A 27,663-nucleotide genomic window follows, 5' to 3' on the forward strand; every position below is an offset into this window, starting at 1 on the left:
ACTGAACTTCTTAAATTGAACAGAGCTTTGGTTAGGGACCTGAAAGAGAGGAAATTGATAACTAGCTATTCATTACCACTCTTGGTTCTTGCACTCCCTAGCCAAAGTCTGCATTCTGACTGTAGCAGCTGTTGATCCTGTGTTATCCACACCCCTCTCATCACTGACTATTCCACGGAACAATTACTCTTCCACACTATACTTTCCTTTCTTCTCAATACCAAACTCGTCCTTCCCAAACTGCCTGCTCACTGTCCTTTCCAAGAAACACTTCTCAGATGAATACTTCGGTCTCTCCATTTCTCTATGACATCTGCACACACTGGGAAAGAGTGTGTTGTATTTAACTATCAAATGCTTAAAGATGAATGGTGCCTGACCAGCGTCCCCATCTTGCCCATCATTTTCATATGTCCCAACTCCCCCATATGCCATATGGCTCCAAGGTCTTCTTTCCCTCCCACAAAGCACCACACAGGACAGAGAGTGCCATGAACAAAGGAGATTGAGACTCGTAGAGAATTTCAAAATGCAGTTTATTGCAGCAATACAAGGAAGGGGGGAGTTTAAGACTTCTCCACAAAAGACAACCAACTTGCTCACACCTTATATACAAAACCAAAGCAGCACAGAGCTTGCTCCAAGAACTAGGATACTAAGGAGTGTCCAGGGCATGTGCTCCATGCACAACAAAGAAGCCATGGTTCTAACCAGCCCTCATCTGGCTGACTTAAGGAGATGCTTTGAAATGTAATGTGTGTAGTGGTCATTGCCAGGCTGTTTCTCAGGTAAAGCACAAAGCAGGGTCACAGCCAGAGGGACCGAGATTGCCACTGATCTAAAAACTTCTTTGGGAAGCAGAGAAGAAAGGAAAGAGCTGGGGAACTAGGGTGAACTAGTGTAACTAATGATAGCTCTTTTCTCCAGTGAGGTTGGGGCAACTGCCCTTGGTCTTGCCAAGCGTATTTGGAAGTGATGGAGAGGGAGAGCTAACAGGATAGAGGACACCTCTTTATCTGACGGCTCGGGAATAGCTGGTGGAAACAAACTTCACGCTGGAACTGCCACTAGAGGTCTTGGTGCCCCCAGAGCTGGATCCCCGGCCTCCGGAGCTCCCGCCACCGGAACCCCAGCTGCCGCCTCTGTGGCCTCCACTACTGCTACTGGAGCCGTAGCCTCCGCCGCTGCCGCCTCCTCCAGAGCCATAGCTGCCGCCGCCGCCACCTCCGGAGCCATAACTGCCACCTCCAGAACCATAGCCGCCGCCGCTGCCGCCGCCGCCGCCGCCGGAGCCGAAGCCGCCGCCGGAGCCGAAGCCACCGCCTCCTCGGCTGCTACCTCCACTGATGGTGGTGTGGCTGGTGTTCACAGCTGCAAGGGGACACTCAGTTATCGTCAGCCCCGCTCCCTCTCCAGCCTAGCAAAACCTTCACATGCCCCCGAGAAAGCAGCTGGTACTTACACACGCTCACGTTCGGGGCACACTCTCCGGACATCCTGTAGGAGGAAGAAGAGCAAGTCCCGGGTGACTCTCCAGCCTTACAAACCCTCTCAGCAGGGGCAGAGATCCTCCCCATTTGGGGGTCCTCCTACCCGCTTGACCGAAACCTAATCCAGTCCCCTCTGGATCCCAAACTGCTGGCATTTTCTCAACGTGAACACAAACAGAAAGAAATCACCACAGAAAATAGACAAGAATCTTCCAGGGAGTGCGAATTAACAGTGCCATTGACCTTCAGGCCAGATGACATCTGAACCCTCCTAGATGGAGAATAAATTATTCCTTCTCAAAGCACTTCGTACAGATGCTCTAGCCCTCCAAACAAGGTTGGGGTCCCAAAGTGAGTCCTCATCTTTCCTCCTGAGCCCAGTATCTTTCCTCTCCCCACACCCAGGACAAGCTGCAGTCCCTCGGCTGCATGCTGGATGGCAGTCAGCCTACAAAGGAGGAAGCACCGTAAGAAATTGCCAAAGTGCCCAGGGTTCTGTCCTCACCTGCTTTCCTCTCCTTCCAGAAGGGTTCTGTAGGTAGCGATCTCCATATCCAAGGCCAGTTTGGTGTTCATCAGCTCTTGGTAGTCACGCAGCAGGCGGGCCATGTCCTCCTTGGCCTTCTGCAGGGCGTCCTCCAGCTCGGCCAGCTTACCCTGGGCATCTTTAAGGGCATTCTCACCACGCTGCTCGGCATCGCTGATGGACTGCTGCAGCGCAGAGATCTGAGAGAGGAGAAGCTCACGTGTCACTCATTCCTTTATCACCTAATCCCACCCTGGGCACCTCAGTGAGGCTGGTACTCTGGATCCAACAGAATCACAACAGTTTTCAGTCCACTTACGGCTCTGGATAACACATCACTGCCTCTGGATAGCTAGTCACTGAGTTGACTTCCTTAAAAGTCCTTAAAGGGAATGCAGAGCAGCCTCTCCTGGGCCCTGACTTGAGGCTTCTCCACCCTTTCTCCCTTTGTCTAAATGTCTACCCCGAAACCTCCTGGCCACCTTTCCTCTCATTCACCAAGTCTTTGCATCATGGGCTAGATCACTCATGACCATCACATCCATTTCTCTGCTAGGTCATTTTCACAAGCTTCCCTAAAGAGAACCCAGCATGAAGCCTGAATTGTGGAAACCAGAATAATCACCAAAGGCTTGGAACAGATTGCAAGATTCAACACTAGGAAATTGTCCTCCAGTTACCTGAGCCTCCCTCCCCAATGCCATGTAGCTATAGCTGAGCAGCAGAAGGAGGGAACAAGTACCTGCTTCTTGACACTATCGATTTCAGATCGCAGTCTCTGGGCCACCCGATTCAGCTCTGAAATCTCCATCTTTGTACTCTTCAGATTGTCCCCATGTTTGCCAGCAGTTATCTGGAGCTCTTCATACTAAAGATGGTAGATCAAGTCAATTAGATGCGGCAGGGCATACCATGGCTCACACACAGAAATATTAGAGAAGACACAGGACAGCTAAACAAGACATTTCAGGAAAACTGGCTGGACATTCGATTCATTCACCTTGGTCTGGTACAGGGCCTCAGCCTCAGCCTTGCTCTTCTGGGCAATCTCCTCATACTGCGCTTTGACCTCAGCAATGATGCTGTCCAGGTCCAGGTTGCGGTTGTTGTCCATGGACAGGATGACATTGGTTTCACTGATTTGAGTCTGCATCTGGGACAACTCCTGCAAGAGACAATAGTTCAGTGACTTAGAATGTTAAAACAAAACACAGCTTAGACAGAGGGAGGAGGAGTCAGGAGATGGAAGATGTATCTTTGTTCTTCTGGATAGTGATGGGCACAGGCTCAGAGGCTCTACATTTGGGTAAATGTGGTCAAAAACAAAGGACTTACTGCCTGGTAGAGTGCAGTGAGGAAATCAATTTCTTGCTGCAAGTTGTCAACTTTGGCCTGAAGGTCCACTTTAGTCATATAAGCAGCATCCACATCCTAGAGGAAAAATGGACATCATGAAATCATGTTTTTCCCAGGACGAGTCCCTCTCACCATCTTTGAGGGGCTTTTCCAGTAGAACAAGCATTTGGAGTCTCCTCTACATCTTCCTACACCAGGCAGATCACAATCCCTAGACTGCCCCACCCCTTGGAATCACAATCACAGGACAGCTCACCTGAGCTGCTAAGAACTTGCCTCCCCACCTTCTCTGTGAAGGGCTGAGAGAGCTGGAGAAGCAAAGGGCCTGGAAAAACCTAGGTCCATGATAATGTGGGGGGAAAACTCTATTCAGCTATTCATCAGGCCCCCACCAGGTTCTCCACATCATGACCTCCTTCTGCTTAGTAATTGGAGACCCTCTTCTATTTTTTATTTCAGATGTGAGGTCCATCCCACGGATTTGCTCACCTTCTTGATGGTCACAAATTCATTTTCTGCATTTGTCCGCTTGTTGATCTCGTCCTCATACCTGCAAGGAAATCAGAGCGATTTGGATATTTGGAGAAGGTGAGACCTGAAGTTCAGCTTCCCCAACCTGAGATTGGCATCACCTGTCATTGCCTCCTGTTATTAGCCTAGGACAGCTTGGTCACCCTGTCCTTTGGAACAACCAAACTTCTAAGCTATTTCCAACTTCTGAGAAGAGGAAGAATTCTAAAGATGCTAAATTAATTAGCTTCTAACCTAAGAAAATATATCACTACATACTCTCTTAGCAGCTTAAGACTCGTAGTCTTAACTTGCCACTTTCTGGAAGGATTGCTTGGTCAGTCTTCCTTACTTGTTCCGGTAGTCTTCCACCAGGTCCTGCATGTTCTTCAATTCTGAATCCATCCGAGATTGGTCACTCTTCAGTTGGTCCACTCTCCTTCTAAGATTGTTGATGTAGGACTCAAAGTAGGGCTCTAAGTTGTGGGTCCGAGTGGAGGTGTCTACCTGCTGCAGCAGCTCCCATTTTGTTTGCAGCACCTGGTTCTGCTGCTCCAGGAACCGCACCTGAGAACACAAGCCCCCGTTACCGACTGGTGCAGAAATGGAGAGGCAACCACAGTGAGACCCATGCCTCATTTGGAAAAGAACTCGTTCTTTCAAGTCCTGTTTTCCTGGCCATGGCAGCGAAATAGGAAGAAAATCAAGTTAACATCATTTTTTGTAACAAAATCTAACTCGCTGTGAATTCACAAAAGCTTTAATTTCCCTGAGAAGGGTAATTACTATACTGTCACAGCTGGAACTTTTGAAAGGAGTAACTAGACAGATACCAGACAGCAAAGCCCTGTATAAAATTACTGCAATTACACTTGAAATAGATACATGATATTTAAGAGATTTGCCTTTCCACTTTTTTTAGGTAGATTGCCATAAACATTGATATGCATTCCATAAACATTCACACTTTCAGAGGGATGTTGGGGAAATCCAAAATGGAATTTGAAATCTATTGTGGATAACTTTGAGTTGACATGATTGATGATTAAGCAAAAAATAAGAAATGGTTTACATATTTTTCCAGAGGTGTACTCAGAATATAAGTATTTTGAAAAACTGCTACCAATGTAACATTTTTAGAGGGCAGAACTCCCTGCCTAAAAGCAAAAGATGTTTGGTGCTGACTTACTATATCCTTTCTGCTACAATATCACAGTGCACTCTATTCACCATCAACTCTCTTTAGGAAGACCTTTCCAGAGCTCCCATTTGCCCCCTAGAAAGCTGAGTTAACCCCATTTCTATTGCCTTCATTCACCATATGTTAAGTAAGTCCCAATTCAGCTCAAGAACTGAATGAGAAGACACTTCAAGGTGATGTCACATTGACCCACACTACGTAAACACAGACTCCTTTGTTCAAGAAAGAGTTTAGTCATTAGAATCATTCACAAGAATACTTCTAATGTATCTCCTAGAAGACAATTCTACGAAATCCCCAAACAGAAACTTGAGGTTAAACCTCAAGGGATCTGAAATGGACCAAGAAGAGCAGCCTTTCCCATGCACTGAGCAGATAAACTCACCTTGTCAATGAAGGAGGCAAACTGGTTGTTGAGCGACTTGATTTGCTCCCTTTCTCGAGTCTTTACTTTTTGGATCTCGGGGTCAATCTCCACATTAAGGGGTTGCAGAAGGCTCTGGTTGATGGTGACTTCCTGTATGCCACCAGGGGGGCAGACAGGCCCAAAACTACCTCCACCAAAACCACCTCCACCAAAGCCACCACCCCCAAAGCCACCACCCCCAAAGCCACCACCCCCAAAGCCACCACCCCCAAAACCACCACCACCATAACCACCCCCAAAGCCACCACCCCCGAAGCCACCACCGCCAAAGCCACCACCACCATAACCACTCCCAAAGCCACCACGTCCACCTCCTCTGGCCACGCTTATGGAGATACTTTTACTGCCACCAAGGTTGACAAGGCTCCGACTTCCAAAACCACCACCGCCACCACCACCTCCACATCTTCCCCCTGAAAATCTCCCGCCACCTCCCCCACTGTGGCGCACAGAGCTGCTAGTGCTCCTGCGTTGGAAGTTGATCACTCCGGCAGAGCCAGAGCTGAAGCCCCCTCCGCTTCGGAACCCGGACCTAGAACTGAAGTGTCGACTCATGCTGCCTTGGAGAGTTGGAGCAAAGTCGGGAGAGGAAAGGAGCTCACACTCCTCTACCCCAAGCACAGAGACTGTCCCTTATATACAGAGAGCACATCTGGGCTTGGTCCTCGAGTCAGCGGGACGCAGAGCCTGTCAAGGGTTTGGCTTGCCTGCAGCCATACAAGATTTTTACGAGCCTCAACAATACGATAAACACTACACACCTAGCTCCCAGGATAGCTCTCAAAATTGCTGTGCATGCAAGATCAATCGTGTGGTAATCATTTTATCAGACAAAATCTTCCTTCAAGTGCTTGTGACCTTGGGAAAACAGGACCCTGCATCTGCCGCCTGTTGCTTCTTGGTAGGATTTCATAACCTCCTGTAACAGAGATATGTATGTTCCCATTCTTGCCTTTGCCCTTGTAAGCTGCGAAGTGCACTGTCCCCTCAAGCCTGGCAGGTGCAACTCCTCACGCTCAAATCGGCGGAGGAACTCTCTGGCCCATATCTGCGATGGCTCTCTAGAGCCCAGAGCTCACTGAGTCATATCTCTGGACCCCAAATAAGAGCTCTAATAAGTGAAAAACTAAAACACTTTATTTCTATTACATGGGCTTTAATATTATAGGAGGAGACACTAGCGGAGAACAGGATGGATGGGCAGGTGTTCTGGAAGGGCCAGAGGGAAAGGCATGTTCTTTCTGAGTTTGCCAGTTGTTCTTTTTCCTCAGAGACAGCCCAGGGCAGGAGACAGAGACACCAGCAAAAGAAACTGGTGCAAACGGAGGGCATGAAGATGCCCGTGGAAAAGCTTAGAGAGCTGGGAAGTAACCGGTAGAACCTATTCCATACATTTTGTAAAGCCAAGGGATAGAGGTGAGGCTTTACCGGGGCTTGGGGACCGACACCGGGTGATGTGGAGAGAGGACTGTAGACTTGGAAGAGAAGACAATGATGTGAGTCTGGAAAGCCTGATCTGAGAAGTGAATGCTGTTTCTGGACAATAGTAATGGCCATAGTAACAGGCATGATACTAGCTAAGATGTGTGAAAAACCGGCACAGTACCAGACCCTGCTCTATAGCTTTTATATGTATTCACCTATTTCATTTTCACAACTCTGAGACAGATGCTATTATGCTGCCCAGTTTTAACACTGGGAAACTGAGGCACAGAAGCTCAAGTTTACAAAGGCAGTAAAGGGGCATAGAGGGGACTTGAATTGAGGATGCTGAGTGACAGTGTGAAATCCTAACCAGCAGTGTTGTATGACACCACAGCGGTGATTTTGGAGTGTGCTGGCCGCTGCATGTAAAGCCAGATGACGCAGCCAGCTTCCCGCCTTAGAGAGCTCCAAAGGCAGAAGGCCCATTCCATCCCTTCAAATCCTTAGTCCCAGGCATATGCAAGCACTTGCAAAGCACCTCAACTCACTCGCAGAAGGGGAGATCACAGGCACAGAGTTCAGTGAGGAGGTTTTGCTTCTATCCAGGTGCAAGAGTGTCCCAACTGCATAGCGACCGACAAGGAAGCCGCCGGGGCCCTCCTGAGGAGTACCCCTTGATCAATCTTAATGAACAGAAGTGAGTGGGGTTGAGATTGGGAACGACCTGAACCCCACATAGACTTCCATTCTGCGACTCCTTAGAAGCCCAGCCTGCTGCCCACCCTTGCACATGAACACAGAACTGAAGAGTCGGTGAGAAGTCAGTGCTGAGTCCAGCCAGCTCTGCGCAGCTCTAAGTGGTAAATCACAGGTCTGTGCAGAAAGTCCTCACTGTGGAATACAAGACATGGGGAGAAGGGGGTCCTGCAAAGACCCTCCAGCCAGGGCTCTGTGCTCCTAAAGCAACACAGATACATGTCAGTCCCCCCAGCCCATACCTCCCTGCTGAGGCTTGTCCCTCCTCTTTTCACAGTTTTTGCACACACCAGCCTCCAGAAGGTGCCCTTCACTTCTCCACTGATCCCCCTCTTGCGCCCCATCTTTGTGACTCTGTAGTCTGGGACTCGGTCCTAACACTAACATCCGTGGGCTGCTAAACCAGCCATGTGTCTGAAGAATGAGTAATTCAGATCTTGTTCCCAACTAGGAGTAATGGGACCTGGGACGGTCTTGGCATGGTAATGACTGTTGCCTAACCATCTCCTGACAGGCAATCAAAATTCTTTTTGTTAAGCATACTCCCCTGGGAAACACGTCGCCCTGCACATTGATTCCTTCCAGCAGTTTGGAGGGGTGTGCACCTGGGTGTGCATGTGTGTGTGTGTGTATGCATGTGTGCATGTGTGTGTTTATTCTCTCAACTTTGCTAGCCAACAACATATCTCTCAGGGGCCCTTGCTCCCATCCCCAAACTGAGAAACTGATACTGGAAGAAAAGAGGTAGACAGACGATTGTTAGACAATTGACAGAGCTGCAAAACTGACTGTAGGGGGTACCGTGAGGAGGGAAAGTCGGAGGGAAAAGAAGAAATGAGAAGGCATAAAAATCACTGTCAGTGGACACGTGCACTTCACCTGACCGAGGACATACACCGACACTACCCCACAGGAGCGGCAAGAATGAAGCAGTCAAACTGTTTGGACCCATTTTACAAAGTGGAAAATTGAGGCGCAGGGAGATGAGGGGACTTGCTTAGACACCCCAGCCCAGGAAACACACATCTGGGACTAGAACCCTGGTTCCCTGATTTCAGTTCAAGTGTTCTTCTAAACCTGAGAAGGGGCGCAAGGACAGGCAAGTGGAACGGTGTCCGACAATCACAGCATGTTCCTGTCTTCAGGGACTCAAAGACCACACCATCTAAGCCACCAATCAAACAAGGCCCCTTGCCCTCCCTGAGCCTGAGAAGGCAGCCTCAAAGAGGTCAAAAAAATGTGTCCAAGTCATGTAGTTCATTCCTGGGAATTGTCCAGTTTCTGAATTAAACTTCTATTCTGTTCCCACCGCTCACTTTTTTGGGACCCCAGCAGGGCTGGAAGCCGCCATGTCACCAGCCGTTCCAGCTCGTCCTTCCCTGCCATGTCCCCAGGACTGTGGTGAACATGTGGCGATATTAAAAAGTAGACATGGGAGAAAGGTGTGAGCCACTCACCCTTCTTCCCGGCTTCCTTGCAGGCCCTGCACTTAAAGAGAGCATGAAAAAGGAGAGAGGCACCCATACCCACAGACACTGACTACATGGTAGGAGCCATATCTCATCTAAAGATCATCCAAGGTCCTCACAGTGGTCACTAAGATTAGCTTCATTTTAAAGAAAAGACAGCTTAGGTCCATGGAGGTTTAAAGACGTACACTCAAGCTGACAAGCCAAGCCCATCAAAGTGTGAGAGCATGCCTGCCGCCATCCCGAAGACCTCCTCGTGTCATGGGCCCGCCCGCACAGCCTGCAGCTTTCTTGCCACCCACTGGCAGAGCCTCACGCCTTGACCTTTCCACTTCTGTGCTTTGTCCAAACCAATCAACCCTCTTCCCTCTTCCTCTGCTTCTCTCCATCTGCCAAACCCACTCACACTCTTCTCTCCCTGATGGGCCATGCAGCCTGCCAGTGACCCACTTCATACTTCTACTCAGAGGCAAGCTCTGGGGCATCAACAATCTCAATTCCTGAGCATTTGGACCTCAATCAGAATTTGTCCATCGGGCCTTGAGAGCAAATGTCTCCAACTCCCCTGCTCTGCCAGGCAGTGGAAAAGGCCCACTCTTCTGGGGAGTTTTCCTTGATCAAAAGCACTCGGCTTCTCCATTGGTTTCTTTTTCTCAGCTCACTTGCTGCCAGATTCAAGTGCATATTCACATGTGTATGTATGTGTGTTCGCTAGTCCCTCCATTGTTCTGGAAGGCTTTGAAAGCAAAACTAAGTCCTCTGGGTCTTTGAGTGCCCTCCTCGTACCCCCACTTGCTCCAGTCTCCCACGCAGCCCCCTCACTTGGAGGGTACCCCCATCCATGCTGGGTATCAGAGTGCCAGAGCACCTCCAGTCTCAAGGACACACACGCACACCCTGGAACTGATCACTGGGATGAGGCTGCCACAGGTAGGCTGTGGCCATGGGCAGGGTCAGGGGTGGTGATGTTTTGATAGCTTTTTGCGGGGACTAAGAAAAAAGTTGAAGAAAGACATGCAATGACAAGCCACCCAGCCCTGTGGGACTCCACCAGGGACGTAGGAGAAGGAAATTTCAGGGGAGTGGGGAAAGCTGAAGCCTGGGGGGCATAAAGGAGAGTCACAGACAATGGGGAGGCGGGGTGAGATGTGGAAAGCTGGCAGCCAGCAGAGGAGGGGCCGAGGCTTTTTAGGCAGGAAGGAGAGGTGCTCAACTGGGGCAGCCTGCTCAGGACAGACAGCAGGGAAGGAGGCCCCCAGTGACTTGCTAGCAGTGCTGGAGCAGAATAAAGGCCAGGAAGGAGGAAGCCAAGATGAGCACATAGGAGAGGGGAGGTGGAGGTTGTCTGAGCCAAGGAGTCAGCCAGAGACCTGCTCCTGACTGCACATCTCTAGCTGTGTGACTCTGGGTAGGTCCCTTGCCCTCTCTGAGCCTGAGTTTCCTCATCTAAAAAAGGCACTGCATCTACCTTAGAGGGAAACCGAAGTGTAGGAGATGTAGATAGAGAGAGCAGGAAGGATTCTCTCTCACTATTGCATTTGGAAGGATCCAGAGATGATATAACTATCAGGAAAATCTTTGAAACAAGCCCCGGTTTCACTGGAAACTAAAAAGACCTGGAAAGGCAGCTTAAGCTCTTGTGATGAGGTCATCTTGTGGGTGAAAGCCTTGGGGGAGGAGGCTGTTAAGTCTATAACAGGGAAGCTAGGGGCCCATCACACACAGGAGGGAATGCTGAGTGCCCCTGCACCCAAAGGGGGCTAGGCCAGCTGGGAATTACTGTCACTGTGGAATAGTTGCTCTGCAGGATGGGGACAAATCCCCATGGCTGAGCATGCTGGGACAGGTGTGGAAGCCAGAACACACCCTCGGAGCCCCCAGAAGCCTTTCTGGCCTGGCACTGGGACATTCAGAACCAGTCTTCCATGCTCAAGTACCTCCCAGCATCCCAAGTTCCCAGCTCAGTCTTCAACAGAGTGTTGACCAACCTGAAGACACACCGTTTCCTGGACTGATCAGAAAGCTGATAAAACCAGGGCAGCAGGTCCAACCAAGTGATGGGAGTTACACCGAGCTTGAAGAGGGCCTATCGGAGCACATGGCTCATAATCGGAAGATGCATTCTGGGCCAAAGGTCCAGCAATGGAGGGAGAAGCAACGTTCTTCACAGGCTTCCTGATATCGAGGACTCTCCCAGCCCAGAAACATACACCTTGTCCAAGGTCAGACAGAGTTAGAATTTTATTGAGCCAATGCTTGCTCCTCCTGTCATCATGTTCCTAGACTATAATCTATGTAGATGAGAAGCTGGTGGAATTAAATTTAGATTCCCAGAGTGCCCTGCCCTGTCCCAGCCTCTCAGTGGGAGAAGCAGCTGGCAAACTCTCCCTGGGAGTGGCCTCCTGCCCTCTTCTGTGTTCCCTCCGGCCCGCCCCTCTGTTGCTTAGTGGCTGGGCCTGCTTGACTCTCCCTCTGAGTATCAGCGCTGTGGGAACAGCACTAACCATGAGCAGGGATAGAATGCTTCCTGGCCCCTGGAAGGACCACAGGTGTTCCCCTCAGGCCTCCCCCAGGGCCCATGAGAATCGTATGAGATACCACATGTGGGAGCATTTTGTATGTGGTTAGAGGGCTATGGAATGGCTCCTTGTTGTCACTGGGGTGAGCTCCAGTGAGAGGCATTTGCTCCTGATGGGATCTCACTGCCTCTAACAAGAGTATTGTTTATACTAGAAGCCTCCTCTGGCATCTTTTAGTGCTAGCCCCCTTGTTCAGGCCCAGAACATGACACTGAGGCCTCTCCTTGGAGTCTCCTTGGACTTCCTTGGCTAACTCCTCTCTCCTTGCCCTACATTTCTCATGCCCCGACCCTATGGAATCTCTGTTCAAATATTCTAGGATTCAGGCACATGGTTCCCTCCATCTGTCCCACAGTTCTCCATGATTGAGAAGGTCAAGGTTTCTGAAGAGAAAGAGCAGGGCCATGTGTTTTGGAACAATCCCAGTTACTGCCCAGAAGTAGAAGGGTGGGCGAGATGACCTCTGATCCACCTTGCTGTGTTTTTAGCCAGAGCCAGCTTGGATTCCTTAAGCACATCCTATGCACATGCATGATCCCAGGGAGCATCGGTCCACACCCTAGACCAGGTCTGGTAGTGTCAGAAAACTTGGGTTCATTTCACAATCCTTGGCCCTGGGGCCTCTCCATGACTTGATCCTTCCTTGGCATCTGAGCTTAATTTCCCCCAGCGTGAAATTCCTTTTTTCTCCGGCTCCATCACATGAACTCTTAGGGCAGCACAGGGATGAATGGCTGCTGCACACATCTTCCCACATGTCCTTCAGTCCCTCCCTCAACCTCCTGCCAGTTAGTTAGCCAATCTCTGCTGGAAATGTGCCAACTCCTCGTGCCTCTGCCATCTCAGGATCAATAAAATTTGCTTCTTACCCTGAGCCAAATCTGCTGCGGTTCCTACCTATCCATCTGGGTCATCAGCTGGGGTCAACCCCTCTTTGCAGGGAAGCTCTTCAAATCTTTGCACTTAACTGTCACATCTCTTCCCAAAGACATCCAGGGCCTTCCACCGTCCCCCTTTGCCGGGTTTTTGGTCAGCCACTGCCACCACAATGGCCACTGGCATCTGAATGGACTCCTCTTAAGTAATGTCCTCAGAGGGATCAGACTACAGAAGAGCTAAAGTGGATTTGGCACACTACAATCTTCCTGGTCCCCAAACCTGTCCCCAGCAGCCACCAACAGCTGTTGGTTCATGTGCTGTCACTGTCGGCGGCTGAATACTCTACATCAAATCATGTTTACGCCCACTGCTGTTTTCTTTCTTCCCATCCCTGTCCCACGGGTTGTTGTTTTTTTTTTTTTTTTACTTCAAATGTGGCATGGCTTCTCTCTAAGTCCTCTCTCCTTCCTTTTAGACAGCTCCTCTGCCCATCTCTCCTTTCCCAGCCCGTTCCCCCACAGGGCCGCTGCCAAGGTGAGACGGGGAGAAACCTCTCAGAGAGCAGGTAGGGGTATGCGTGGGAACACACTGTCTTATCAGTATGGGCTGCAGCCATATTTGAATGAATCCCATATCCAAACTGCCATCTGTACTCCTTCAGGGAAGGAGAAAGTAGGTCACGTCTTTTATGTGACTTCTTTACACAGACTCAAAATATCACATAGGATAAGGTGGTAGCTTAATTTGCTCCATTCTTGAATATCTGCATCTGTGTTTTCCCCAGAGGCATGGATTCCAGAAACCCTGCCCAGGACCCCCACTGGGTAAATGGGCTCAGTCTCTTATCTTCTGAGCTCATGTCTCCTGGAAAGCCACCGTCCCTCACTCACACACATTCACTCTCTTTTACCTTTGAGTCTCTATAACACTAGTCCCCTGTCTGAAGGGCTCCTCCCTCAGTCCCTGCCCACACCTACTTCTGCTCTGTTCCCCAGTCCCATTCCACATTCTAGCCTAGGAGAGCCAAGTTCAGGGACCAACTTCCCTTCCCCAGCATTGGCACCTATGGCAGGTCCCACTGCTCCTGCAATGAAGTATCTGCCTGTGTCCACAGGACAGTCCTCGCTTCCACCTTCAGACTAAAAGGTCCACAGGGACACATTGCTCTGATTTCTCCTCCTTCTGAACTTTCCCCTTCCCCATACCCTAACGTTTGGATTGTGAGTACCTGAAGATTCAGAAACATGTTTAGTCAACACTGCACTCCCAGGGCTAAGGCCACTGTCTGGCACACAGCAGGAGCTGAATAAATGTGTAAGTGACTTTGGAATGAACAGCCACTTTCAGCACTAGTAAGATTATGTCTGCAAGGTCTTTTAAGATCATGTATTACTCATTTAATAAAAAATAATAAAAATAATAACTTCCAGACATGAATAATTGCAGAGGCCTGCAGAAACTTAAGAAGAAATCACTTATCTCTGACTAAACAGTAGTTTGAGGTCACAGAAAATTTTATTGTAGAAACACCAAAAATGTCAAGCCCTTCAAGGTACAACCTTCAACCAGGAAATGATGAAGGGACCCCCACTGAACCCGTCTGAGGTCCCAACAGAATCACAGACTTGGAGGCTGCGTTAGGACTCGGCAAGGAAGTGAAGGTGACTCCAGATCTCAGAAGCGACACCGCCCTCCCCTCCCCCTCTCCAGGCCCGCTAATTGGCTGATAGTTTCCCCTTCGTGTCCCTTCCAGCGCATTGCAAACACCTGTGGAAGGCCTGAAAGGAAGGGTCAAATTCTCACGAAATGCCCAATCACAGAGAAGAGGAAAACAGAGGGACTTTGGGACCCCAGGAAAGGACACCAGGCCAGCAGCTTGCAGACTGGTCAGGACGGAACCCTCCTGAGACCCACACTTGATCCTCCAACTCCTCAGGGCCTGGTACCTGGACACAACAGTGCTGAGCTGCATGTGCCCAGCCTCCTGGACAGTTCTCAGGAGGACCATTATGGAGCAGAACTCAGGAAGGGCCAGGCTGACAAAGAATGGAACTGTCAGGAGGGGTAGGACAGAGCAGATCTCCATTGCTTGCCCACGGACTCCTCGATTCACCAGTAATTAGTCCTCCCAGGGGACAAGGACACATGCCCTCTGAAATACTCCCACCTTGGGCTGTTAACCCAGAGAACAATGCTTAATACAGAGATGCAGAATCAGGACCAGATATGACTTCATGGCGTCTGATGAGGACAGCAAATCCATACTCTCCATCGATGTGAAAGTATGAGGCTAACAGACCGACAGACAGGAATGGGTCCGTGGCACAGAGGTTCCTCTTGCCAAGCTACTTGCCCAAAGTCCTCATTCTGCAGGTCTCCTAAGAGATGGATTACTGTTCACAGGGCAGCCCAGGTGCAGGACAGGTACAGGAAACCTGATATCCTTGACATTAACTCTCCATCATCCGCTTGGTGGAGAGTCTACAGGCTCTATTTCTCCAGTGCTAAACTGGGCCCCTGGGTATCCCCAGGGGCAGGAGCAGGGCCAGCTGAGTGGAGTCTGAGCGGAGAGCGGTCTGGCTGTGATTCCGACCGCCAACCACCGCCCTCCAAAGCCAGATCTGCAGTTTGGGGTTATCCACCTGCTTCCCCCGCTAGTGTGGAATGTGTTAGCAAAGCTGCTGAGACCCAGAAGAGAAAGGTAAGTGAGAAGGGTTCAGGAAGGGCGCGGCGGAGGGGACAGGTGAGCGCCTTGCCGGCTGGGGTGTGTCTGAGCCTCCCTCTACTCCAGGATCCGCTTGTGGGAGGTGTTGGTTGAGGTCTGGATGATCTGCACGCGGGAGGAGCCGCCGCCGCCTCTGCCTGCGTACTTGCTGCTGCTCCGGCTGCTTCCTCCGTAGCTCCCGCCGCCACCGCCACCCGCGTAACCACCTCCGCTACCCCCTCGGGAGCCCCCGCGGTAGCTGCCTCCGCCCCCACGGGAGCCGCCGCCGCCGGAGCCCCCGTAGCCGCCACCGTAGCCTCCAGAGCCACGGCCGCCGCCGCCCCCGCCGCCCCCGCCGCTGACGGTCGTCTGGCTGCTCTGCACAGCTGTAGGGAAAGGGCATCCCCGGAGTGGGTCAGAAGGGCTGGCCAGGGCACCAGCCTGGCCCTCCCCCTGCACCTCTCTGCACCCTCCCTCGGGCTGCCTCCTGCATCCTTAGTGGCTGGCCTCATCTGACTTGCAAAAAGTTACCTCGGATGAAAGGCTTCCCCTTTTCAAAGTATTCTTTATAGGAGAAAGCACTGGGTATTTTAGGGAACTAATGAATGGTTGAACACTACATCAAAAATCAATGATGTACTATATGTTGACTAATTGAACATAATCATAATAGTAATTTAAAAAAGACAAAACATGTCAGGACCTGCTTTCATTATCCATATACCCTGACAAGTTCTAAGCTGCTACTGATTATTAGGTCTCGTGAACTTTAAAATACATTAAGAATTAAAATCGTAACAATTTAGTTCAGGGAATTTCTCCAGGCTTTGCAATTTGTTGGCTCACTGTGGTTTTTTTTTTTTCACGGTGCAGGACTGGAAACTAGAACGCTGAGCGTGGTCCCTGCTGGTCAGCCAACCCCGGGCCCTCCCTCCGAACCGACCCGCCTGGCCCCAAACAGCCCACCGCCTGGGCCCTGCGACTTACAGATGCTCACGTGGCTCTGCAGCTCCCCGGACATCCTGTAAAACCAAGCACACATCAGCCAGACCAGCAAAGCCCAGGGGAAGGCAGGTGACAGCCTAGAAACATCCGGAGCAGAGACATTCCCCTGTAGTGAAAACTATCCCCAAGCTTTAGGGAAAGGTGGGTGCACAGGCTAGGGGGTCAGGGAGTGAAGGGCTAGAAGGGGGTTTTAAGCAGTTTCTGGAAGCCATTGAGCACTGGCTGCGTCGCTTAGGCTGTATAGGGGTATGGGGTATAGGGGACTGATGACAACGACATATCTTCTGCTTCTGATTTGAATGTTTCTGCTCAGCCCGAGCTACTAATCTTCCCAGAAAGCAGGGACTGTCTTCTCTCCAAATAGTCAGTCCCACTGCCCCATGGGGGCAGCCTGCATGCTGGCCCCAGAAGCAGAGCCCACCTGCTCTCCTCGCCCTCCAGCAGCTTGCGGTAGGTGGCAATCTCCACGTCCAGGGACAGCTTGGCCCCCAGCAGTGCCTGATAGTCACGCAGTAGCCGTGCCAGCTCCTCCTTGGACTGCTGCAGGGCGTCCTCCAAGTCCCCAAGCTTCTTCCGGGCATCCTGAAGGGCCTGCTCTCCTCTCTCCTCTGCATCCGAAATGGCCATATGCATCTGCTCAATCTGCCCGGGGACGGTCGCAGAGAAGAACCGAATGGGAGGTGAGTTTCAGGAGCCCCATCTGACAGGGCCCTGTGGGAGGTGGTGTGTCCGGACAGCCCACCCTGAGCATCCTTCTCACCTGCTTCTTGATGTTGCTGATCTCTGCCTGTAGCCTCTGGATGGTGCGGTTGAGCTCAGCGATCTCCATCTTGCTGTTCTTCAGCTCATCTCCGTGTCTTCCCGCGGAGATCTGGAGCTCCTGGTACTGAGAACAAAGGCAGCAACATGGTCAGCCTGCTGTGCTGCAGGAGGCCCTCAACGAGGGAGTGAGTCTACCTTCCCAGGCCCCACCCGAATCTGCTCTCCTGGGACAGTTCCCAGGTATGCCCCATCCCCAGAGCCGTGATACCCCTGATAACACACTCACTCCTGTGCCAAATGTCCCTCATCTGAGCTGTGACACCCCCTACACACACACACACACACACACACGCAGAGTCTTGTTCAAGCCTCCCTCTTTCTCACCAGTCTCTGGCCAGACCCAAACCCTAGACAAAGCTGCTCCTAGATGCCCTTTTCCACCTACTTATTTCCCCATCTAAGACTTACTACTGGCCCTTATCCACACCGGGACCTCTTCCCTTCTGCCAGCACACCACATTCCTTCCTACCCTTTTCCAGGATGGTTTCCCTAGCAGCCATGACCTTATTTCCTCAGAGGCCCTCAGCATGTCCTTTGTTTATTCCCATTCTCCTCTCTACGTCATTTCTGTATCTATGTGGCCCCATCAGTAGGCTTCCACAGCGCTCTGGAGGAGGTAAGGTGGCAGGGAGTGGGGAGAGTTGCTGGTTCGAGGGAAGCTCTGCATCCTGATGCTTTCCCTGTTGACCATCTACCTCCCTGGACTGATGCTAAAATCCACCGTGCTCAGAATGCCTGCCTGTAGGGCAATGGGACAGAGGCCCTCTAGGATTGGTGTTGAGAAAGTAGATCTCAAGTGCCAGGAGTTCAGAATAAAGGAATCAGCCTTTGATCCTTAACTACAGTTTTCACCCTCCAAAAAGGTCTGAGTTCACTGATAATAAAGAAGTAATCAGAGATGTGCCCAAAAACTTAGCCACAGAGATATTTACCCCATAAATGAGGATATATTCTTACCATGGACACCATGCTGCTATTAAAACGATGTATAATATTTAACAGAATGGCATTCACAAATAATAAGTGAAAGACAAAAGTACGAAACTACAGTTTAGAAGATATCATCATGAAAAAAGCAAGAATAAAAAACATCAAAAGTGGTTTAGGGAATGGGTTTGTAGACAGGACACCTAAGTTTAAGTCCTGCTTCTGCCCCTTACCTGCCATAAGACCCTATGGAAACTAGGGAAGGTCATACTCCACTATCTTCAAAATAAGGGTAGCCAAATCCTTACCTTGCAGGCTTGTCATAAAGAGCAAATGAGATTAGAAATTATATATATATATATCCCTGCACTGTGTGTGTGTATATATATGTATATATATGTATGTATGTGTGTATGTGTGTGTGTGTATCCCTGCATTGTCACGTGGGGAGGAAGAAGCCGGTCAGTTGCCTCTCTCTATCTATCTATCTATCTATATATATATATATATATATATAAAATGTATACAGATACATATACGTATGTGTGTGTATATATATAACTTCCAAAATAAGAGGAAGATGGTAGAAATTCTGAGGCTATGTCTGGTTTGGGGTACCAAGTCTGGGTGGAAATCAGCAGTGCTCACCTTGGTCTGGTACAGCGCCTCAGCCTCATCCTTGCTCTTCTGTGCAATTAGCTCATACTGGGTCCTCACTGCGTCGATGATGCTATCCAGGTCCAGGAAGCGGTTATTGTCCATAGACAAGATGACATTGGTGTTGCTGATATGGGTTTGCATCTGGGACAGCTCCTACCAGGCATGGAACACAGGCTGATTCTTTCCACTTTCCTCCTGGGGCTTCAGTTTCCCTCTCCTGTTCCCTCAAGTCTCTTTGGGGAAAACAGAAGCCTGGGCCAGATGGGAGTCTTGCGGAAAGATCTTTGAATAGTTGTTCACTCCAAGAGGTGCCTTAACTAAAGGTAAAGGCCCCCAGACCTAGCCTCTGGGGAGAAGAAAGGAGCACGAATCTAGAGCCCTTGTAGGAACCCCCTGCCCACCGTGCCTCTCCTGTGCCCTCTCTCCCTGCCTTAGTTGGCTTGGCTGCCATCTTTGGTTGGGCTCTCTGACAGGCAGACTTGTTCCTTAAGAAATACATGAGCTCTCAGAGCAGTAGAAAGGCTCCTTGTGCAGCTGTTCCCTCACTTTTGAGCCTGGGCTCTACCGCCAACTAGCTAGTGACTAGCTGAGCAACTGAACTAGTGACTGAGTCTCTGAGTGCCTCAACTCTCTTATCAGCAGAATGAAGACCAAGACATGGCAAAGCTCCTTGCACGACATCTGGCCCAAGGTAGACATGGCAACAGTAGGGTTAGGGGTAGGAGTATATTACCCCTCACCACTGCGGGCTTCATCCTCATTCCCTTTAGGATCCACACTGTCCTCTCCTACAGAATTCCCCAATAGCCCTATTGGCTTCCCAGCACTGATGAAGATTTCTGGTTGGTTTTCTCCCTGTATGTGCTGGGTATTAATCTCATGTCTAGGTAGAATCAAGGGCTGTTCTATCTTCTCCCTCAGGACCCTCCCTGCCTCCCATCTCCAGCACCTGCACCCAAGAATCTGAGCACTGGGGATTGGAAGGCTGACTCCAGTCCCACAGAGCTGAGGTGATTGGGGAGAGGAGTCCCTAGTGGGTCATGCTGGGTTTCAGGCCTCCACCTCCAACAGCCCCTTGTGACATGTGAGGAAAGAGAAGGGTTTCTCATGAGGACTGAACTCACCATCTCAAATAAATACTTCAGGAAACTGATCTCTCCAAAGAGGACATTCACCTTGGACTCCAGGTCTACCTTGCTCATGTAAGCAGCATCCACATCCTGATCAGCAAGCAGAAATAGTCTGACTTTATTGTCCAGGTGTTGCCTGGATGCTCACAGGGTGACCCAGGCAAGTGGCAAAACCTCTCTCAGTTTATTTCCTTGACTGCAAATTTCCTCACCTCACTCAGGTGAGGGACCTGCAAAATCTCTGGCTCTCCTGGCCAGAAGGAAACGTGACACCAAGCCCTTCATCCCAGTCATTCACATACAGCGCCTCAGGTCCCTCCCCAGGTCTCAAGTCTGCACATGACTGACACTCAACAGGTGTCAGTTGACTTAAATTTACCTTCAGGACTGTAGAGAGATAAGTACTCAAGGAAGCCTCAAGATTGAGATCAACTTCACTCTCAGACTTAGCCCCTTCAGTGCAGGGGCCCAGCATTCAGGCCACACCCTCAACAAGCTGCCCCCAGTGGTGACCACTTGGTCACATAGTATCCCACAGTAGTTCCTCACTCTGCTCAGCCCCCTGGGCCCACCATCCCCCTGGGATCACCCCCATCCTTCACCTTCTTCAGGACGACAAAGTCATTTTCAGTGTTGGTCCTCCGGTTGATCTCTTCCTCGTATCTGTAGGGGGAAGTAAGAGACACATATAGGCTGTGGAGGCTGACCTTGGCTCCTTGAGATTTTTCCACACAGCAGGTGGCTTTGGAATATCCAAACTTTTAGTGCTAGACTTGCACTATCCCCTGCCACTCTCACAGACAAGCAGCTGAAACCAGCTCTGGGCCTTCCAGGTCAATAGAGAGGACAACAATCCAAAGTGGAAAATGCAGAGCCGCACAGAACCACCCCAAAATGTCCCTCTTTCTTTTGATGTTTTACCTTTGTAAAGTCGTCGCGCTCACTCATTTTTTGCAGTTGAGAACATAAATAGCCACTTTTGCTAAGTTGTTTTAAAGAGAAAAAAATGTCACCTACCCTGTTCCCCCCACACACACACCTTCAGTGTGAATTTCATCTTGCCCTTTTGGAGCCATACCCTCTTGACTCTCTGATTGGCATGTCAGGGTGACATCAAGAGTAACACCCTGCACTGTCACATGGGGAGGGAAAAGCCATTCAGTTGCCTACACGGTGCAGGAGCAGCTGATATGGCATTAGAAAAGTCCTGCCATCCCTACCATTCTGACAAATAAAAACTAGTGCTTAGTATGTGCAGACACGGTCTAGGAACTCATCAAGCATAATGTCATCTAAACAGGTGGTTCTCAAAGTGTGATCTCTAGTCCACCAGCATCACGTGGAAGCATACTAGAAATGCAAACCCTCTGGTCCTTTTCCAGGCCTACTCAACCAGCCTGCTGCACACTGAAGCCTGAGAACCCAGATCTGCCTGTCACAGCAACCCAACAGGGAGGGTGCTTATCATCCCTACTTTACTAAGGTAAAAACTAAAGGCTTAGAAAGACAGAGTTGCAAGCAGTCAGAAAGTGGCAAAACCCACTGGAACTTGGCTCATCTGGGTCCAGCACCCTGAGGATAGTCTGCCCTTCCCACCCAGTACAACAGAGCTATCCTACCCGAACTGTCATAGGCAAGATGGTGCCCTCTGTGGTTGTGCAGTACAGAGCCAGGTGGCTGTATGTGGGGACCCCGGTGTCCCCTGATATAGTAACATGAAAGCAGAACAACTTGCCCCTGAATCAGTTCCTGACCCATTTACCCTTCCTGGGGTCTCACTTGTTCTTGTAGTCCTCCACGACATCCTGCATGTTCCTAACTTCATTGTTCTGGCGCATCTGCTCGGCGTTGAGGAAATCCACCTGCCTCCGCAGCTCACTGATGTAGTTCTCCAAGATGGGCTCTAGGTTATTGGTCCGAGTAGAGGTGTTTACCTGCTGCAGCAGCTCCCACTTCGTTTGCAGCACCTGATTCTGCTGCTCCAGGAATCGCACCTAAGAGCAAGAGACTTCCAAGTTCACCCTGGGCTGTGGATCCAAGAAGCACCCCCGTGGGTAGGAAGTCTGGCAACCAGACAGCATATCTGACCTCAGAGAATCCAGATGGCCCCCCTTAGGATCAGAGAGCTTCCCTTTCTGTGGGACGAGGACACACGGAACACAATGTGGTTTCTGATGGTTGATCAAGGGCTATAAGGTCAACTTGCCTAAAATTAATTCTGAGTTACTAAGCTAACTCGGGGGGCGCCTGGGTGACTCAGTCGTTAAGCAGCTGCCTTTGGGTCAGATCATGATCCTAGGGTCCTGGGATCAAGCCCCGCATCAGGCTCCCTGCTTGGTGGGAAGCCTGCTTCTCCCTCTCCCACTCACCCCTGCTTGTGCTCCCTCTCTCACTGTGTCTCTACCTATCAAATAGATAAACAAAATCTTTAAAAAAAAAAAAAAAAAAAAAAAGGAAAGGAACTAAGCTAAGCTAACTCTGGTTTTGATGGTCAGCCACCTCTAGTGGAGTGCCTTCTTTCCTTCAGCTACAGCCATGTACACCACAGAGCTGTCACTCCCACACGCCACACTCCCTGCCAGCATAAGGAAATGGTGAGGCAGAGCATCTGAAACACTAATATCCAAGGCTCATTTCTCTTTGTGGCTGAAATGCTGTCTGTGATTGAGGAGAGGAAACAATAAGAGAGAAGAAACAATTTGACTTAGAATATGATACTGATTTCTGACCAAACCAACCTGGGTGCCCCCATCCTGCAGGGTCCACCATGTCCATTTCCTGCCACTGTATGTTTCAGAAGGTCATCTCACATAAATGCTAACTCAGAATTTTAAAAACAAATGGTCCCACTTTTTATTTTTTTTAAAAAGGTTTTATTTACTCATTTGGGAGACAGCATGGCGGGTGGGCGGAGGGAGACAAAGGGAGTGGGGAAGCGGACTCCCCACCAAGCAGGAAGCCTGAAGTGGGACTCAATTCCATGACCCTGAGAAAGTGACCTGAGCCAAAGTCAGATGCTTAACAACTGAGCCACTCACGTGCCCCGTTTCCACTTTTTGGAAATGTTGTATAGGGGCACCTGGGTGGCTCAGTGGGTTAAAGCCTCTGCCTTCAGCTCAGGTCATGATCTCAGGGCCCTGGGATCGAGTCCTGCGTCGGGCTCTCTGCTCAGCGGGGAGCCTGCTTCCTCCTCTCTCCCTGCCTGCCTCTCTCCCTACTTGTAATCTCTGTCTATCAAATAAATAAATAAATAATCTTAGAAATGCTGTATAATGCATATGCATGCCCTAAAGTAAGGACGTTAGGATTATCTAGTGTTTGGGAAATACTCATGTTGTGATTCCCCTCATTAACATTCACTGACACGGAAAATGGGGAGTGGACATCATCCTATATTCTCACTACCTCTTCTTCCAAAACTGGACACAGAGGTCAGGTACAGGGTCCAGAGAGCTGACTGGCTGTGGAGACCAAGTGCATGGATTGTGCTCCGCATGATCATAATCAACCTTTACCTTACCCCCACAGGTGGCCTTCAGATGGAGCCTCTCTTCCCATGCCTTACGTGAAGATAAGGGATGCCTCTATACTTCGCTTGGGTGCAGACACACACACACACACACACACACACACACACACACACACACACACACAAACACTCCAGAATCCTCCTGGGAGTTGTGTATGAAGACAAACCCACTGCTTTGTGTGGTCAGGCCAGAACCCTGAAGACACTCCCCTACAATGCCACCTGGCCCTCAGGACTACCCTTCTGAGGGGCCAGCCCTTGTTAACTCCCTTTGGATTCTTACTCTAGGCTGGGAGACAGTGAACACTATTCCCCGTGGCTCATTTTTTTAGTTTCATTAAAGCAAGAGCTAAGACAAGCAGATCTCACAGGTTGTCTCAGCTTGAACTGCCTCCCCGGGAAATTCCTGCCACCTGGCCTAGTTTTGTTCTAGCAGCATTGCAAGGAGGTAGACAAATCAAACAGACATGGGGTCTTAGCCCTGTCAGTATTGTGGGAACTGAAGGAAAAAAATTTCATGGGCCCACAAGGAATCTCCACATCAAAAAATGAGGGGCAGGTTAGCCAGAGGACCTTCTCCCCCTGCACACACATGATAACTCAGAGCACATCAGCAAAGGAACCCATGGTCTCATCAGGCCACCGAAACTGCAAAGGCAGAGACTGGGTGTAGAGAGTGCCAGGCAATTTTAGTAGGATTTAATAGCTAGAAAAATCACTGAAAGCCATTGTGATTTTTTCCCAGACCCCCCAAGAAACACCTGGGCTGTGTCCCATCAGCATCATGCTGAGCTCACCTTCATTCTGGAAATAGCATACCCCTCTTGGCTTGTCATGCTCCTCTCCCTCCTGTTTATGACACTCCAGCCATAGGGACCTTCTGCTGCCTCCAGCAGCCCAGATCTCCCCAGCTCTTTGCCTGGCTAAGGATTTACCCTTTTGATCTCAATGAAAGTGGCATTCTTCTAGTATCTCACCTTCATAGCCCGCAGTCCTTTCCCTGGAGCATCTAGTGTGATTTGCCATCACTTAGTGCTGTTTGAACATAACCCTCCTTGGCTGGGGGACCTCAGGAAGGCAGACCCATGTTGGCTTTGATCTCCTGTGGACACAAGGTGCTCAGACCCATAGACACACAGTGCCCAACACAGAGAAGACAGTTCATAAGTATCATGGACTAGTGAAATGCTAAGGGCTTTGGAATTGCCTCCAAGTGTAGACAGCTGTCCCTCTGAACAGACTGGAAACTCCTAGAAAGCAGGGATTTTGTCTGTTTTGTTTATAGTTGAATCTCCAACACCCAGAATAGGCTGGTATATGATAATTGCTCAATAAATACATGTTGAACGACAAATCTAGTCAGCCCTTCTGGTGTCTGGCTTGGACACTCAGAGTAAAAATGGACACAAAGGATTTGTAGAACCAAAGGCAAGGAAAAAGGACCTCTGGAAGGAAAGGGAAGCGGTGTTTGGGGGGGGGGGTCCATCTATTCCCATGGGGATACCGGCCTGACCTTGTTCAGCTGAGTTTGAATCCTCTATGCCAGGGTGGTAACTGGCCTGGATAGTCTACACCCAGAGGCATGTGAAATATACAGTGTGTCAAATGGCCTTAGGGACAATGGAGAAAAGTAACACAGGGATAAGTAAGGATGGATAAGGATGCTGGTGTGTGGATGCTACTTCAAAAGGGAAATCAGGAAAGGCTCCACTAAGATAGTGGCATCTGAGAAAAGACCTGAAGGAGATGAGGGAGCAAGCCAGACCACTCTCAGGAAGGAGCAGTTCAAAGCAGCGGGAATGGCAGGAGAGCAAAGGTCCTGAGGCAGGCATGGGGTGCCTGAGGATTCAGGAATTCAATAGTGTCCTGGTAAGCAAGAAAGAAACAGGAAAGGAGCACAGAGGGAGTGAAGGGTCACTGCAAGCAATGAGCTTGTAACTTGGGGAGATAAATTCCAGCCCTCACTCTGTTCACTAAAATGTGCAGCTTGAGAGATGTTCTACCCAGTGGTGGCAATGTTGCCTAATTCTCACAAATGCAATCCAGGAGTGAGCAGCAGCTGTGGGGCGGAGGCTAGATCACACAGGGCCTTATAGGATCTTGGCTTTTATTCCAAATGAGACGAACAGCCAATTGAGGATTCAAAAAGAGAAGTGATACAATGATACAATGTTTTTAAATGATGGCTCTTGTGTGACTCTGAGAATGGACTATATGAGATTAAGGGTGAAAGAAGAAAGACGAGATGAGAAAGTAGAGTCAGAATCCACTGCATAGAAGCCTTCTCCCTTCCAGCTATGCTAGGACTCTAGTCCTCCTGGATGAGGGCTCTTTCTTCATGGTTATGACAAGCCTTAGGGAAATTCAGCTTGCCACAGTCACCTATACAACTTGGCCTTTGCCCACAGCCCTATGTCATAAAATGTAACAAATGTCCTATATTAATGGTGGGAACCACAGTCTCCCAGGAGATCAGGTGCCAGTAGCCCATGACCATTTTACTGACCCTCAGTCCTCTCTTCTCTCATCTCCTCCTTTAGCTTAGTCTTGACCTCCAGTGATGTCTCCTTCACCTCTCACTTCCTTACACCAGTCAAGCCTTCCCAGTCCCTGCCCATGCCTGAGGTATGAAAATGTTCAGCCAAATTTCCCACCCAAGGTGATCAGAAGTAGCCAGAGCACTTTGTTCTACTCAGCTCCCGTTTGGCTATCTTTGGGCCTCAATACTCTTACCCCTCCTCCCCCAGCTCACACACTCTGTCCTTTCCCAGAATCTACCCAGATATCAGAGACTCGATAATGCACAGCCCAGTGGTTGACTTTAGCCATGGGTGATCTGCAGTCAGACCACAGGTCAAGCTCTGGCCTCAGCACTGAATTCCTATGGGACTGAGGGAAAGTCACTGAGCATCCAGGGGTCTTTGTGCCCCAGGGTGCTTCCCACTACATCACAAGAACAAAGACAATTCTGGGGAGCCTACAGGGGCTACTGTGCCTCCAACTCTGGACAAAAGGAAATGCTGGAGGAAGGTCCTTATCATAGGCCTCTACCAGCCTCGGCTTGCTAATCTGGGTCTGGACCAGCCCTAATATGAGGTTTAATTAAGGAACTAGAGAAAGGGGCTATGATGGCTCCATCTGGCCCATTCTTGGCCTTGGATAAACTAAAACAAGGAACAGTGATAGACTCCTACCTAGTATGCTACTCACTTTAGCCCCCAGTAATACCCTCAGAGCATTTTTCATGGCTCCTTGAGGCCGGGACCTGTGTTCTTGTCACTCTGTAGCACCTGACACTGTATCTGACATATAGTAGATGCTTAGTAAATGTTTGTGGGATGGATGTGTGGATGGATGGATGGATGGATGAGTAAGTGGGTAGATGGAAAGTGAATAATGATGAATGAGAATAAAGTCACTACACCATATATTTTTTCTGTGGGGCATTTTCACACTTCTTACCTCCTTTCAGGCCAAAAGGAAAAGACAAATCCCCTCAATAAGTCAAATTGAGGCCTGATGAAATAAATGCTTTCTTAAGGTCTCAGAACATGTACTTCTGGAAGTGACTGTTAGCACCAAACTGAGATAATACAAGGTGGTAAGAGGTGGCAGGGCACAAGGCCCTCTCAATTATTTGATCAGGGGCTAGAGACCCCCCTGCCCTTGAGGTACTCACCTTGTCAATGAAGGAAGCAAACTTGTTGTTGAGGACCATAATCTGCTCCCTTTCCTGGGTCTTGACTCTCTGAATTTCAGGGTCCACCTCCAAGTGAAGTGGCTGAAGGAGGCTCTGGTTAATAGTCACCTCTTGGATGCCCCCTGGGGGACAGGAAGGACCAAAGCCCCCAAGCCCAAAATTGCTACCCCCCAAACCACCTCCTCCATAGCCACCACCTCCAAAGCCACCACCCCCAAAGCCACTACCCCCAAAGCCACCACCTCCAAAGCCACCTCCCCCAAAACTTCTGCCCCCTCCTCCAAATCTCCCTCCTGCACCCCCACCCTGGCAGAAACCACTGGCACTTCTTCCCACTAAGCTAATAGAGATGCTTTTACTGCCTCCCAGGTTGTAGAGGCTCCTAGAACCAAACCCCCTGGCATGGCTCCCACACCCGCCACCACCACCACCACCACACCTGCCTCGGACCTGACACACAGACCCCACAGCCCGACTCCCACCGCCAGAGCCTGCAGAAGAGCCTATGCTATAGAACCGCCTGCTCCTGGAGCTAAATGCTGACTGAGAGCTAAATTGGCGGCTCAT

At 49.9% G+C, this 27,663-nt stretch overlaps 2 protein-coding genes across 3 annotated transcripts; both read right to left on the reverse strand.

Moving 5' to 3' along the window:
- Positions 1–941: 941 nt before the first annotated feature.
- Positions 942–6,065, reverse strand: KRT1 (keratin 1). The gene is made up of 9 exons (XM_046012333.1): positions 5,469–6,065; positions 4,235–4,449; positions 3,862–3,922; positions 3,352–3,447; positions 3,017–3,181; positions 2,759–2,884; positions 1,996–2,216; positions 1,463–1,497; positions 942–1,371 (listed from the first exon to the last, which is right to left on the reverse strand). The coding sequence occupies exons 1-9, from the start codon at positions 6,063–6,065 to the stop codon at positions 1,013–1,015; spliced, it is 1,875 nt and encodes a 624-aa protein (XP_045868289.1). The 3' UTR covers positions 942–1,012.
- Positions 6,066–15,385: 9,320 nt separating this feature from the next.
- KRT77 (keratin 77) lies at positions 15,386–27,663 on the reverse strand. 2 transcript variants are annotated; one of them, XM_046012332.1, is made up of 10 exons: positions 27,324–27,663; positions 27,076–27,293; positions 21,647–21,861; positions 20,470–20,530; positions 19,862–19,957; positions 18,726–18,890; positions 17,088–17,213; positions 16,749–16,969; positions 16,310–16,344; positions 15,386–15,708 (listed from the first exon to the last, which is right to left on the reverse strand). In XM_046012332.1, exons 1-10 carry the CDS (start codon positions 27,661–27,663, stop codon positions 15,401–15,403), a joined length of 1,785 nt encoding a protein of 594 aa, XP_045868288.1. In that variant the 3' UTR covers positions 15,386–15,400. The 2 variants fall into 2 exon arrangements, with proteins under 2 accessions (XP_045868288.1, XP_045868287.1); XM_046012331.1 differs by having other exon boundaries at positions 27,076–27,663.

Source organism: Meles meles, chromosome 7 (assembly GCF_922984935.1).
Source record: "Meles meles chromosome 7, mMelMel3.1 paternal haplotype, whole genome shotgun sequence".
Lineage (NCBI taxonomy): Eukaryota > Metazoa > Chordata > Mammalia > Carnivora > Mustelidae > Meles > Meles meles.

What these genes read in the sequence shown, in the direction of transcription:
- KRT1 (XM_046012333.1), bottom strand. Translation starts at nt 6,065, where the DNA reads ATGAGTCGACACTTCAGTTCTAGGTCCGGGTTCCGAAGCGGAGGGGGC. An exon ending in TCGATAGTGTCAAGAAGCAG is followed by an intron (nt 2,217 to 2,758) that starts GTACTTGTTCCC and finishes CTCCTCTCTCAG; the next exon opens with ATCTCTGCGCTGCAGCAGTC. An exon ending in TGCCCCGAACGTGAGCGTGT is followed by an intron (nt 1,372 to 1,462) that starts GTAAGTACCAGC and finishes GTCCCCTTGCAG; the next exon opens with CTGTGAACACCAGCCACACC.
- KRT77 (XM_046012331.1), bottom strand. Translation starts at nt 27,663, where the DNA reads ATGAGCCGCCAATTTAGCTCTCAGTCAGCATTTAGCTCCAGGAGCAGG. An exon ending in GTGGAGGACTACAAGAACAA is followed by an intron (nt 20,531 to 21,646) that starts GTGAGACCCCAG and finishes TTCCCCCTACAG; the next exon opens with ATACGAGGAAGAGATCAACC. An exon ending in TCAGCAACATCAAGAAGCAG is followed by an intron (nt 16,970 to 17,087) that starts GTGAGAAGGATG and finishes GTCCCCGGGCAG; the next exon opens with ATTGAGCAGATGCATATGGC.